General features: G+C 39.8%; 2 protein-coding genes across 2 annotated transcripts; both read right to left on the bottom strand.

Annotated features, from left to right (window-relative positions):
• Positions 1–5,750: 5,750 nt before the first annotated feature.
• LOC119042150 (olfactory receptor 51I2) lies at positions 5,751–6,713 on the bottom strand. Its single transcript, XM_037135763.2, has one exon. The coding sequence runs from the start codon at positions 6,711–6,713 to the stop codon at positions 5,751–5,753; it is 963 nt and encodes a 320-aa protein (XP_036991658.2).
• A 7,324-nt stretch (positions 6,714–14,037) lies between these two features.
• Positions 14,038–15,000, bottom strand: LOC119042135 (olfactory receptor 51G2). Its single transcript, XM_037135737.2, has one exon. It carries the CDS (start codon positions 14,998–15,000, stop codon positions 14,038–14,040), a length of 963 nt encoding a protein of 320 aa, XP_036991632.2.
• Positions 15,001–15,598: the final 598 nt, after the last annotated feature.

Here is a 15,598-nt window from a genome sequence, read left to right as displayed (position 1 = left end):
TCTAAGGTCCTCCTTCACAGACGTTTTTAGAGCCCTGATGTAGTTTTTCCTTCTTTTCCATTCTTTTATTCTTTCTTTTCATATTTCTTACTATCATAATTGACAGGAAATCTGTTCCTTTCCTTTATTTTTAAGATCTTCTTATTGGTCATTGTTCTTTATTAAAATATAGGTATAACACTGGGAGGACACCATACCGGTGGCATAGGGAATGTAAAATTTGGAAGATAGAAATTAGAAAACCATTCAGAGAAAAGTGTCTTAGCAAATGAAGGTAATGGGAAAAAAGACACTAAGAAGAACTGAAAGATGTATCACCCTTTCTTGATTCAGACTTGGAAGGTTTTATGTCTTTCAAGGCATTTTCTATCTTATTAAAGTTATCAAATTTACTGGCATGAAAGTATTTATAATATTTTCCTATAATACTTTTAATATCTGTAGCATCTGTAGTGAGGTCACCTCTCTCATTCCTTGTATTGATGTCTCCCTCTCTCTTTCTCCCACCCCCACCTCTCTCTTCTTGTTGAATCTGGATAGAGCTTCATGTATCTTATTGCTTTTCTCAGTGAAACAGATTTCAGTTTCACTGATTTTCTCTTTCTTGTTTTGTTGATTTCTTCTCTTTATCATTTTCTTTTCCTGCTTAAATAGGATTTAATTTTCTCTTATTTTTCTAGACTCTTAAGGTGTAAGCTGGGGCTACGGGATCTTTTTTTCTTATATAGGTGCTGTAACGCTAAACATTTCCCTTTTAACTACTGCTTGACACCTACATCCCACAAACTTGGTATATTTCCTTTTCATTCAGTTCAAAGTAACTAATAGTTTCCCTGTTAACTTCTTCTTTGAACTATAGTTTATTTAGAAGTGCATTGTTTAGTTTTCAAAGGTTTGAGGAGTTCCTCAGAGCTTTTTATGCTATTGCTTTCTAACTTAATTTCCTTGTGATCAGAGAATATACTTTACATGATTTGAATCTTAAAATTTATTGAGAATTATCTTCGGGCACAAAAGATGCTTCTTACATGGTGCTGATGCATGGACAAATGCTCCTCAACTGTACAAGAGACCTACCTACCTGGAGAACTTTTTGAAAGTGCAGATTTCTAGGTCTACTGTTATTAGAGATTCTAATTCCAGAGGTCTTACATAGGGCTCAGCAAACTGTACACTGAAAAAGTTTTATAGGTGACTGTGAGAGGTAGCAAGATTGGGAAGCACTAAGATGGGGTAAGAGGAGTGGTAGATGTAGATAACATTGGTCATTTGAGGGTGGCTGCTAGCTGGTAGGGGAGGAACTTTTTCAGAGCTGTGCTTTATTTGTAGTCATGTTGGGTATGGACCAGAAGACAGTCTTGCTCTTAACAAGCATAGCAACCAGGCAGCTCTGCTTTCAAGGTCACCACCCACTCCCTCAGGCAGTACCCCCACCTTTGTTCAGGTCCATGGGTCATGCATATAAGTCCTTTGGCTACTCCATTTCCTATACAGTACTTTACATCCCCATGGCTATTCTATAGCTACATATTTGTACTCAACTCCCTCACCTCTCACCCATTCTCCCACACCCTTTCCCATCTGGCAACCATCAAAATGCTCTCCATATCCCTGATTCTGTCTCTGTTCTTATTGCTTAGTTTGTTTTATAGATTTAATTGTTGATAGATATGCATTTTTTGCCATTTTATTGTTTGTGGTTTTGATCTTCTTTTTCTTAAATAAGTTCCTTTAACATTTTCTACAGTAATGATTTGGTGATGATGAACTCCTTTAGTTTTTTCTTGTCTGGGAAGCTCTTTATCTGCCCTTTGATTCTTAATGATAGCTTCTCTGGGTAGAGCAATGTTGGCTGTAGGTCCCCACTTTTCATCCCTCTCAGGGAATTCCAGGGTGGGGCAAACAGCGTTAGGTTGATGGAAACTCAGATATGGTGTCCACCTGCCAGATGTATAGAGGGAGGGATCATCCAATAAACAATGGCCCCTGCCAGCATTTCTGCCTGGGAGAAAGCTGCTCCTCTAAGCCATTGCTGGACAACCCAGTTTCTCCCCCTATGTCCCTTGCACCTATTGAACTGCAGCCCTAGTGCTGGAGCTCAGAGCAAGTGAGTCCGAGTAATCAGTGCATGAGCCCTTTAAAAGGAATGCCTGGGACTACAGGAACCCTCTGTCTTGCTTATCTACGATCTCTGCTAGTATTTATATCCAGAAATTATGGGGACTTGTAAAGTCAGCAGTGGAACCCTGGACTGAGGGTTCTGGTTTGGGACTGGGACTCCTGGCTCCTCATGGGGGACCTCCCCATCTGAGATAATCTCTCCCAGTGGTTAAGCACCCACATGGGTGTGGGATCATCCCATTCCTGGTTTCCTACCAATCTTGATGTAGCTTCTTTATATCCTTATTTATAGGGTTTCTGTTCAGCTAGATTTAAGGTGGTTCTGAATGATGGTTGTTCTGTAGTTTTGTTATAATTTTGTTGTGATTATGGGAGGTTTCAGGGAGCTTATATTCCTATGCCACCATCTTGACCAGAAGCCCCATCTGTTTCTTTCTATTTATAGGTCTACTCCCCTTGACTATTTCAATAGCCTTCTAGCTGGTAAATTTGCATACATTATAGCTTTAATTCAGTCTGTTCTCTACCACACAGTATAAAATAATCTGTCTAAAATCAATATGATCATATCAAAACCACCCTCATCCTTGCTTACGGCCCTAATAATTTCCCATATTTCTGATTGGTCCTCATTTATGTTTTCAGGCGTATCTTGAGCCATGGGTTCCTTGCTCTTTGACCTCCAGTCACCCTGCCTTTCCTTCCTTCCCTTCCTTTCCTTGACCACACCATGCTTCTGCTCCTACAAGATCTTTGGAGACATGTTTTTCTTTTCCTAAAATACCTTCCCCTAAACACCCACTCTCCCCTTTTTCTAGTTAATTTATCTTCAATAATTAGACATTAATTACCACTTCTTGAGAAAAGCCATTCTTGACCTTTAGAACAGGTTAGATACTCTTATTATTTGCTTTCACAGAAGCATTCATTAATTAATCCTTCTATTTAGTCACTGTAGTAGGCAGAATTCTAAAATGCCCCACAAAAATGTCATGTTTGAGTTTCCATAACCTTTGAATATGGTGAAATGTCACTCCCGTGGTTGTGTTGTGTTATATGACACAGTTGACCTTATGATAGGTGTGGGTGGAAGTCCGGCCCACAGAATTCTCCCATCCTCCATGATGGTAAATAAGTCCGACACAATCTTGCTGTTCTGGTGGGGAAGGGAGTGGCAATTCCCTCCAGTGGAGAATGCCCTGAGCCCTTCTTCCAATGGCTTTTATTGAGAATGGTATGTGTAGGTGTACACAGCATGCATGCATAGTTCATCAGTCAATGTCAAAAAGGCTATAGCCATACAAAGACAGGTATTATCTATAGGTAATAATTGAAGGAACACAGAGATCTGTCATAGGTCAGGGTCTGTTAGTATGCTGATGCCAGAGGGTCTTTAAGACAGATTTCATGAGATAAGGAGTTTATTCCTTGTGCCTTGAGCTGAAGCATCAGGTTTATATCACCAGGGTTATACAAAACAAAGCAGAGCAAGCTTCACAGGATACAAGGTATATTTCAGGCCTGATTCCCACGGGGACCCTCAGTGTTAGACTCAGGCATGCTTGCCATCTGTGGTTTTACCTGGTTTTCCAGGGAGACTTACTAGCCCCTTTCAGGGCTTGTTCCCATGGGGCTACAGTTTCAGAAACCACACAGAGTGGTCCCACAGATAGGTAGTTCATATCTTGGTAGGTGTGATCTAATTACAAGCCCTTAAAAGAAGAGGGATGTACATCTGGTGATAAAAAAGATTAAAGAGATTTAATTTATCTGTACTTCTTGCGTAAGAATAAAATTGGTTTTGGTACCATTGTATTCTCATCACCTAGCAGGGTACTTGGCACACAGGGGTCAGTAATAAAGCCAAACAAACAACAACAAAAAACCCTGTTTGTTAATACATAAATGGTGAAATGCTCCAAGTTTGATACTTGGTAAGTATAACAGACATGTTTGACAGAATTTAAGATTTGTTTCCCTGACTCTAAAGTTTGTGTTCTTAGCCACTGCAACATAGGATATTACTTCCCCAGTGCAGGGGAAGTAATATTGTAATATTGAACCTCACCCTTTCAGGAGAAGTGTTGATGGGGGAGGTATGAAGAAAGACACACATGCCCTCACAACTTCACTTTGTAAGAAGTTACACTCAAACAGAAATGTACTGACTTATCTTAGTAGAGTAATTGTTTTCCTATAAATGTTCATGGAGCCAGAGTGTTCCACTGAGGTATGAAGAACATCAGTTTCGGGAAGATGGCAGGGGAGTTCCCCTAGAGTAAAAAAGTTGGAAACCTTCACTAGGTGAGAGGGCTTAATTCAGTCAATCCCTTGTGTTTCATTTCTCACACCTTCAGATCAGCTATCCAAGTTCATCATGAAAACTTCTCCCAGACTTTTGTAATTACTTATATGTATTCTTTTTTTCTAAAACACCAGAGGCTGCCTGGAAGTAAAATCTCCAACTTGCCTAATGAATTAATCCAATGGGGACTCAAATTCATTTCCACTTTCAAAAGAATATTGGACTACTGTTATTCCACAAACACCACTAGGCACTGAGTTTACTTTGGCACCTTGGGAGTTACAGTATTGTTGAGTGACAGATTACTGCCTTTGTGCAGGAGCCAAACACAGTCCAATGTATAATGTAGAAAAGAAAGTTAATTAGGATTTTCTGAGAAATTAGGCTTATGCTTGACAGATGAGAAGGTAGGTAGAAATGCCATGCAGGTCAGTGGGGCGATGAGAATGTTGTAGGCAGAGTAAAAGGTGTCTGGCAAGACCCTAAGACCAGATAAAAACTGATAGTGTGTTAGGCTCCAGTCTTGTTCATACATCCAACACACTTCCAATCTGCAAGTCATACTCCTAACTTATTTTATCGTAAAAAGTTTTAACAAACGATTCGTATGCATTAGATAACAAACCAAACTACTTAGTCTGCACTATGTGTAGTCCCATGTAGTCTACCTTTCTGACTTCATCCCCTACCTCTCCCTTTTCAGACCCTTTGCCACAGTCACACTGGTGAAGACAGAACAAGCGGTAGAGATGTAAACAAGTACAGAGATGCTCATCTTTCCACAAACACTTTTACTTCTTCAAAATGTGGAGTCTCGTTACTATGTTGCTCTTTTTTTTCTAGATTTTCTCTATTTTACTCAATTTCTATGTTGCCTAGAACCCATCTCCCCTGAACCCCCACATTTTTTACAAAGATGAAATAAAAAGGATCCTCTTCCTTGTTGGGGTTTGTCCAATTTTTCTAAGCAAGTTCTGGCAGCTATCAATTTGCAGCCTCTAGTAATCTCTTGCAAATGACTTTATTGTGATACTTATGAGTATAAGTTTATATTCTAGTTGTATATATACATGCCTTTATCCTGGCATAAAATTGTGTTTCTGGAATGGACCATGTTTTATATATTTCTCAGTCTTTAATCCTCAGCACTGTTTCCACTATAAAGCAAATGATGAACTAAATTTGTAACAGAAATAAGACACATGATCTTTCCACTGTTAACATAGACAAAAATTTTCTGTGGTTTCTGGAGGTAGCAGGTTTCTGTGAGCCTATAACAAGTCTCTTTTATGGTACCTAGGCTGTGCTATACTTCATAGTTTTATCAGCCTTGGCCCTTCCCCCTCAGCACTCTAAGCATGGCCTCCCTGATGGGCTTGGATTTCACACTGTAGATGATGGGGTTGAGCACAGGGGGCACCACCAGGTACACATAGGCAATAAGAGCATGCACAGTGGGGGTCAGGTGCCTTCCAAAACGGTGAATCATGGACATGGTAATGCCTGGAATGAAGAAGACAAAGACTGCTAGGATGTGGGAGACACATGTGTTGAGGGCCCGGACACGCTCCTGGGGAGAGGCCAGCCCCAGGACTGTGTGCAGGATGAGAGAGTAGGACAGGACAATGAGCAGGGAGTCTATGCCTCCTGTGGACAGAACCACATAGAGTCCATAAAGGATGTTTATGGTGATATCAGCACAAGCTGTTCTCATTACATCAGGATGGAAACAGAATGAATGGGACAAGATGATCTTGTTAGGGCAGAAGTTCAGACGTTTAAGCAGGAATGGCACTGGGAAGAGGGATAGTGCAGCACGGGCCACAATAGCCAGTGCAATCCTGATGATGATAGTATTTGTGAGGACAGTTGCATAGCGCAGGGGCTTGGAGATGGCCACAAAGCGGTCAAATGACATGGCCAGGAGCACCGAGGACTCCACCACAGAGAAGGAGTGGAGGAAGAACATTTGGGCCAGGCAGGCATTGAAAGCAATGAGACTATGGTCAAACCAGAGCACAGCCAGGGTGGTGGGCAGTGTGGACAAGGTGAGGCCCACATCAGTGAGGGCCAGCATGGACAGGAAGTAGTACATGGGCTGGTGCAGGCTGGGAGTCCTCCTCACAGCCAGGAGGATGAGGCAGTTTCCAGTGAGGGCTGCAGTGTACATGCAGGAGAAAGGAATGGAGATCCAGCCATGAAAGGCCTCCAGCCCTGGGATGCCAATCATCAGGAAAGCAGGCGGCTGGAAGAAGGAGGTGTTGACATAGGACTGGGAAGGGAGCATCTCTGAAAGGCAGAAAAAGTCTCCAGAAGGATGTGACCTCTTCAATTGGGGCAGACAAAAGACACTGACAGGACACCTGTCATTAGGAAAACATTTGTTTATGCTGTACAGGCTTTTAAATTAATTACTTCTTGTTTCTCATTTCTTACTTTGTATTATTATTAATGGTTCTAGGAAAATGCATACATTAGCCAATAAGTTCTCAAAACAAATGCAGAATGTAGGGGATACTTTAACTTCTTTATGATTACCAGAAAATAAATGACTGAAATGGGTTTAGAATTTAGTTGTTTCTAAATATAAGTTCTATACTCTTTCCAGACTCCTTGTTAAGTGAAGTGATGTTTTTAATATACTTTATTTGTAAAGCATTCTCTAAATGATAATTATCACCACCATCATCATCATCGTCGTCTTTGTCCTGGTCTTTAGTGTTATTCCAGTGATATAGCATTTTGCAACATTTCTAAGTTCTTTCATACAGTTGTTTCATAATTACCTTGCTGACAGACAGAGAAGGGAAATATTTTAGCTAACGTGAAAGAAGAGAGATTCTTAAGCCCACCCCAGGAAGATAGCAGTTTTACCCTGGATCAGTTATTAGAATTGAATAATAAGTTATAAATTTATTAGTGTTTGTGGGTTTTTTCTGTTTGAGGGGCTCAAGTATATATCCTAGAACATTCTCTTTTAGTTAAGTCCAAGTAATAATAAATTCTCAGGCTGAAAATGAAAATCAATACTAGGAAAGTTTTGATAAATAAAGAGACAGTTGATCCTCACCAGGTCACTGAGGATGCTTACATATATGGGGTCCATCTATGCCTTGCCCAGAGAACATCAGTGAGGGTCACTGGATACCAGTATAACAGGCTACACTTTGCTTTTGGGGAATCATCCTTTCACTCCATTTATTAACATTCCCCATAGAATTTTGAATACCAGCTGAACATTTTGTTCAGCCCCTTAGCACACCCATGTTGAGGCCTTTATTTGCCCTTGAATGTGGCTCCCAGTAAATCACTCAGCACTGACATCTGCTCTAGCTGGGAAGGCCACAGGCGCAGGGGCCAAGGACCCAAAGTTAGAATTTCTATAGACACCAACTGAAAACATGAATCAAAGATATAAATTTAGATTCTGTTAGTGTTCAGTGGGATCTGTTCTAATTTGGGGGTTTGATGCTGGGCAACTAAATTTACTAACTTATCAATCATTGAATATCTATGTTCTGGATATTAGATTTCTCACTATTTTGTTTGTTTGAAAATTCAAAATTCAAATTCAGGTCTATCTAGCTAAAACATTTTGAACAGTCTCAAATTTGACTGCCTGTATTGGCCAATGGGCGGTGCTAGATGCTGGGGATTTGGGAAGTGGGGGGCTGTTTGGATCAGGTTATCTGGGTGGGATTGTTTTCCTCTGGTTTTATTTGCAGGGCCCCAAATTAGTGATGTGACTTTTCCAAAAACTCTTCTGTTTACCCCTCAGCATGAACTTTTGGGTTTTTCTTACAGAGCCATTCATTGTGCTAATCATCTCCTCATTCTTACCTTTCATTTTACTGATCCAAATCACGTTTCATCAGAAAACCCATTCAAATTTATTGTTCTGATTTGAAAATTTCTGCCCTGTGTTTTTTTCAGGTACAATCAATGAGTGAACAAGAAAATGAGTTATTGATTGAAAACCCCTTAATTTTTCATCTAGTTCCTTTCCACCCCAGCCCTTAATACAGCACCACTTAGGTGTGTATGTTTCTTCACAATTTGTGCTGTATAGTTTGTACATGGTAAAGGCAAGTGGCTCTTTCAGATTAATACAACTGAAACTTATTTTCATCCAGTCTTATTTGGATTTCTTAGAATCAATCCAAGAAATAGTCCTTGTTACTGGGAGTTTAAGTCAAAATGGAGGGTGAATTCTGGCCTGCCTATATAATTTACAGGAATTTAAGGATTAATTTTTACCTGGGATGAGTGTCACAGTTCTTTTTATTTTAACGTGCATTGATTTATCTATTGGTGAGTAATGAACAAATCATCAGTCCCTTATGTTAGAACTTAATCATTGTCCCTTATTTGATATGTAGGTCCTGTGCACCTCTGCATGTTTGTGTGATCTGCTGCTCTTGGCTGTGGTTTTAGGATCCCATTGCTGAACTAAGCCGAATATTATAAAAATCTCAGAGCTCACAGGGGCAAAATACAAGGGTAAAATTATAGGGTACCATTTAAGACAAATTTCTAAAAGTTCAGGGCAACTTTTACAGGATCAAGCTAATTTCTTCCTTGTATCTGGATAATGCTTTTTCCATTTTTATGATTTATGACTCTGATGGTGTTGTGAGGGTTCTGACCTTGGGAAGGTATTCTGTGTGGTGAAAGCACAGTTTGTGTGTGTGTGTGTATTCACTAAAATGCCCATTTTAGTAGAACAGTTTGGATTGCCATGTTTTCTGATTCCCATGAAGTCCAAAAGCAGTCACTTAAACCTGGAAATCCAATTAGGTTTGGTCCTCTATTATTCTCTCCAGGACATAAAAGGGTCAAAGATATTTAAAAATTGTAGGTTTCCCCTGAGAGATTCAATCATTTCTATTTTAGGACTCCAGGATTTTGTTAACTTGTGACTGGGTACATCTGGGAAAGTCAAGTTGCCTAGGAACAGATGGTGGAATCCACCATGCTTTCTTTACCCTAAAGTCAAGCACTTTTATTTTTCTTTTTTCCTAAAAGGAAATGCTAAACTATGTGATGTGATGAAGGTGTTATCTAATGCTATGGTGGCAATAATTTTTAATGCACATGTAAGCCAAATGCTTTTCTAAAAGAACCCTTCTTAATGAAAAGATGTGAAGACATTCTTAGTTTAGATACCAAGCATTCAGGTCACTGGCCGGATACTATCTGGGATGGAATCTTAACATACCTTTGTACTATGACCCTACTTAGAGGAACAAAAGGGTAGTAATCTGGTTGGACACAGAGTCTGGCTTTCTCAATAGTTATCTGATTTGGGAAACCTCTGTGCTTCAGGAAAGCAGCCCCTTAACTTCCTACCCCTTCTTTAATGTGATAGGCCTGCCATCTACGGATGCGGGCTTCCTTACTTTTCTCCCTGCTTTTGACATCTGCTCATCCTCCACCCCATTAGCTCCTCTACCTGGTAGCAGCTGACAGAGAGGGGATGTCAGACTCACCAATTAGTCCCTCATCCCTCTAAGTAGTGTAGATGGGATTGTCTGAGACCCAAATTACTCACTCTGCTCGTTGTCACAACCTTCTCTGTCTCTTCATATCCTGAATAAGCCCAGGAAAACTCTGCAACTAAGATGTTACCTTTATGCCCCTGGCTGGATGCTTTAGTGTGTTGCTGCTCCACAGGGATGTCCAGTCACAAAGGAGACTTTGCTTATTTTTTTCTGCACAGTGAGAAAATTGGAACCTCTGTGCATTCTTGGTAGTGATGTAAACTGCTGTAGCCACTGTGGAAGATACTATGGAGGTTCCTCAGAAATTAAAGAATAGAACTGTATTAATGGTTAATTAATCCTACTTCTGGATGCATACCCAATAGAAATGATATCAGGATCTTGAACAGAGATCTGCAGAAACATCTTAAGTCCATATTTATGTTTCCAAATATTGGCCTCTAAATCCTGCTTTCAACGTACTCATTCCCCACCCCAGTTTTTTGCCAGTGTTGCTGATATTGAGCAAAGTGCCTGCCTGTGTGTCACCCTTGGGATAACTAGAATGAGGGAGTCCCTCCCCTAGGGACACTGAATTTTAAAAGGTGAGGTAGAAGAGAGTGATGTATAACTAAAGTCTAGAGTTGCTAATGTTATATTTTTAGGCAACAGTGGGTGGTCAGAGAAAGGCTTCTTGAAGGAGCCTTTTGGAACAAGGGATGCTCATTTGCACCATAGATGTGACAGCCTATACCTACAGCTATGATTGCTTGAAATGTAGTGTAAACTTAGTAAGTAATTGTTAAATAAGTGAATAAAAAACTTCAGGCTATTTATTTGGGATTATGATTCATAAATAGTTTTGTTAAAGTAATGTTTCAGAAGCCACCTCTGGGCCATTCCCTTAGCCAGGGTCTGAAGGCATCATTGCGAATCAGGAATCCATGCTGTCTTTAAGGAACTAGGATCAGTACAAAGGGTAATTTCAATAGCAGCTTGTAAGTGCTCTAAAAAAGGTGTATGCAATCAACAAAGGGAACAGAAAGAGAAGATCGAGGAGCAGGATGAAGAGCACAGAACATTTGATACCTTCTGGAGAAGATGAGAGTCTTCTACTTAAGAGGGAAAAAGTTGTGGGGAGTACTATTGCAGCCAAGAATGCTGGGGGATTCACTCCCTAGCCTTGAGTGGTGATGGATCCATCATTCTGCTGCCACCACATGCTACATTCTTTCACCATCTTCATTCTTTCATCCATTAAAGCATCACTTACTGAGTGGTGAGCTTTTATGTGCCAGGCCCATGCTAACTAACATATAGTCCCTGATTCTTAGCCTCAAGAATTTTACCATCTCATATACAATTATATACAATTACAGTATAGTGGCTTAAAAACAACAATTGAAGGAAGCCCACGGTGCTCAGGGATCACTGTTGAAACCCCTGACACAGCTTGGGTGAGAATTAGCAAAATTCCAATTCTGGAGCCTGAATGGAAATTACATTTTAATAGAGAGAAAGTATAATTATTTTGCTTCCTTACTTCCTCTGCATTTTAATTCTGTACTTTGAATACCAATGAATCAGCTTATTCAGGCTCTTTCCTGTCTCTTAAAATAGAGGAGTACCCTGCACATATAGTAATTGTGTATTGTATACCAATGCTCCTTGACTTCTTCTGGAATTATCTTTGGTAAACTCATTGTGGTTTGAAAATGCAGTGTATATATGTATGTGTGCACATATAAATACACATATACACATATGTTTTGAAATATGCATATGTATTTCCTCATACTTTTTAGTTTTTATAAATTTCAAACTATGGAAAATTAAAAGGCTATTATAATAAACACTTGTTTTCCCATCACCTAAATTGATAACATTTTTGTCATATTGTTTTGTCTCCCTATCTATTCATCTCTTTTTCCCACTCTCTTACACTCATATATTCACACACATGCACATACACACATGGACACTTGTAATTTTCACTGATTTCCTTGAAAATAAATTGTAGACATTATAATCTTTCTCAATAAATATTAAGTATGTATATCCTAAAGGTAGATTTTCCTATACAACCACAGCGCCATTTTCAAAATTAAACAAATTATACTAACCTAATATCATAAATAAACAATATATGTCTAAAGTTCACAACTGTTCTAGTAATGGATTGTTAATGCGGGCATTTGGTTATGGTTAAGCCCCTTTAATCTCTTTTAATTTAGATTAATTCCCCTGGCATGGTTTTTATAACATCACAAGTAAATTCCAGGCTTGGGGTTTATGTGTGTGTGTGTGTGTGTTGCTTCCCATATGCAAGATTTTTCTGGTGATTTCCTCATGGTTAGGTTCGGGTTGAATATCTTTGGTAGGGATTTTGCATATATGATGTCCTTAATGTTCATAACAATAGGGTAAAGCCAAATTATCCCACTATGGGTTAAGTTTTATCCCTTGCTTAAGGTAGTTATTGTCAATCTCTTTATTGTAAAGGTACATTTATTCTTTTGTATTTAGTAACTAAACTTTGCAGTGATATTTTGAGACTTTGTAAATATTCTGTTTTTCAATATCCTTTAAGTATTTTTAATTACTTTAAATTACATTAGCCCTGGCTGGTGTAGCTCAGTGGATTGAGCACGGGCCTGCGAACCAGACAATTGCGGTTTGATTCCCAGTCAGGGCACATGCCTGGGTTGCAGGCTGGTTGGTTCCCTGCAGGCCAGTTCCCAGCAGGGGACACACGAAAGGCAACCACACATTGATGTTTCTCTCCCTCTCTCCTTCCCTTCCCCTCTAAAGATAAATAAATAAAATCTTTAAAAAATAAGTAAATTACATTAAAAACTGTAGAAAGGTAATTTTCTAAATCTGTCAATATCTTTGCACTTATTACATGCCATTCTTTTATAAAGAAGAGTTTTCTTCTTCCTTTTTCCCCCCCATTTGTATATTTTCAATGTTCTAGTTGACCTACCTTTGGCCACTGGTAGCTTCTCCAAATGAGTTTCTGCATTTGTTCATATTTTTTACATTATCCTATTGTTTTTGTGTTCTTTATTGCTTTCAGGCATGTATCACCTTTTGTTTTCAGTTGTTTCATACTTGGAATTAGCAATTGTTCCATGGATTCCAGGGTTCTGTAGTGGGAAATGGCATTTAGAAATAGTAGGGGGCGCTAGCTCTGCTTCTCACTACTGGTGTCATTGCTTCTAAGGACTTCCGGAGGCCCAAGGAGGAAACACAGAGATAAAAGTTTTTAAAAATATGTCTACATTTTTTCCCATTACTGTTGACACAGATTTAATTTCAACTTCCATTTTTTTCTAGACTCTTCCAACAACCTCCTACATGCAGTCTTTTTCTCCTCCACTCTTACCTTTTCAATCTGATATACACAGGTAAGCCAGTGCAAATTTTACAATGTGATAGCCTTTCCATGGCTGACTCTCAGACAAAGAGTAAAGGCCAAATATTTCAATCAGATCTGAAACACCCCAGAAGTCTCACCATTGCTCATTGTCTCTAGTTCATCTCCTGTCCTTCTTCCTCCAAGACCTACACAAATTCTGAGTCACATATGATGACTACTAGCCTTTCTGGAAGCAGACCAAATAATTACACACCTCAGTATTCTTACATTGTTTTCCTTTATTAGGTGTGCCTTCCCCTTGCCCACCTTTTCTGCCTGACTGACTCCCTCTCACCTTCCTCCTTCTTACCCAAATACTTTCCAATTTCCTCTCAAAAAGGCAATAAACCCTCTTGTAGATTCCTAAGCATTTGGTATGTACCTAGCAAAGCCTCAGTATACTTGGTTATAATGGTGTAGTTATAAGCCTTTCTCCTCCAAAGTAGGGAAAAGATCTTGCATGGTTCATGTTAATATCTAGTAATGAGCACAGATTCTTAAACAAATAAACACTGGATGCAACAGCTGAAATTAATGAGTGCAGAAAAGAATCAAGACTGTTCTTCACTTATCAGTCTGAGGGTTTCCATTTGCTTGTCATACTCTTGACTGAGTGTCTGGGTCAAGGCTCAAAATAAGGGCTTTCTGGGAAAAGATATGATTGTTCAGCCATGTTTCCCCCAAAACTTTGTGGTTTCTTCTTGATTTTATCAGCCTTGGCCCTTCCCCCTCAGCACTCTGAGCATAGCTTCTCTGATGGGCTTGGATTTCACACTGTAGATGATGGGGTTGAGCACAGGGGGCACCACCAGGTACACATAGGCAATAAGAGCATGTACAATGTGAGGCAGGTGCTTTCCATAACGGTGGATCATGGACACACCTATGACTGGGATGTAGAAAACCAGAACAGCTAAGATATGAGAAATACAAGTATTGAGGGCCCGAATGCGCTCTCTGGGAGAGGCCAGGCCCATCACTGTATGAAGAATAAGGGTATAAGATAGGACAATAAGCAAGGAGTCTATACCCGCTGTGGACAGAACTACATACAACCCATAAAGGATATTGATGGTAATGTCTGCACAGGCCTTTTTCATGACATCTGCATGGAAGCAGAATGAATGGGATAGAAGGATCTTGCCAGGACAAAAGTTGAGTCTCTTTAGTAAGAAGGGTAATGGGAGGAGGGACACAGTGGCTCTAGCCACAATGGTCAGTCCAATCCTGGTGATGACAGTATTGGTGAGGATAGCTGCATAGTGCAAGGGCTTGGAGATGGCCACAAAGCGGTCAAATGACATGGCCAGGAGCACCGAGGACTCCACTGCAGAGAAGGAGTGGAGGAAGAACATTTGGGTCAGGCAGGCATTGAAGGCAATGAGACTATGGTCAAACCAGAGCACAGCCAGGGTGGTGGGCAGTGTGGACAAGGTGAGGCCCACATCAGTGAGGGCCAGCATGGACAGGAAGTAGTACATGGGCTGGTGCAGGCTGGGAGTCCTCCTCACAGCCAGGAGGATGAGGCAGTTTCCAGTGAGGGCTACAGTGTACATGCAGGAGAAAGGAATGGAGATCCAGCCATGAAAGGCCTCCAGCCCTGGGATGCCAATCATCAGGAAAGCAGGCGGCTGGAAGAAGGAGGTGTTGACATAGGACTGGGAAGGGAGCATCCTTGAAAGACAGATGAGGTCTCCAGAAACATGACTTCAGTCTTGGCAGAAAAATAAGAAGACATGACACAATTATTGGAAAACAATACCAGCTCTGAATTAAGTGACATGGGTTTATATGCAATAGCAAATATAAAATATAAAGATTAAAAAATGTACTTCAATCATATGATTCTTGTCTTTTCCCCTCCTGTTATGGGGGCTATAAAATGCAAAGCAACAAATGAACAAACAAACAAGCAAACGAACAAACAAACTCATAAATGCAAACAGTAGAAGACAGTTACCTGAAAGGTGGTGGAATGTGGGGGAAGATGAAGAGGTAAAGTGGGTCAAATATATGATGATGGAAGGACACTAAGCTTCAGAGAGCGAGCACATAATAGAATATACTGATACTGTATATTACTAAGTTTTATACTTAAAATTTATATAATGTTAGTAACCAATGTTATCCCAATAAATTTAATATAAAGTGTACTGCAACTAAAAGCAAACTAGAGAATTACTAAATTTTAATTTGTTGAGTATGAAAGTATCATTTAATCTATTAAACACTAATCTATCCATGAACTGAAGAAAACAATGATTTAAAAAT

Source organism: Artibeus jamaicensis, unplaced genomic scaffold, assembly GCF_021234435.1.
Source record: "Artibeus jamaicensis isolate MK-2021 breed Jamaican fruit bat unplaced genomic scaffold, CSHL_Jam_final contig_64, whole genome shotgun sequence".
Classification (NCBI taxonomy): Eukaryota; Metazoa; Chordata; class Mammalia; order Chiroptera; family Phyllostomidae; genus Artibeus; species Artibeus jamaicensis.
Note: the sequence above shows the minus strand (reverse complement) of the source record. Positions and strands in the feature narration are given on the sequence as shown.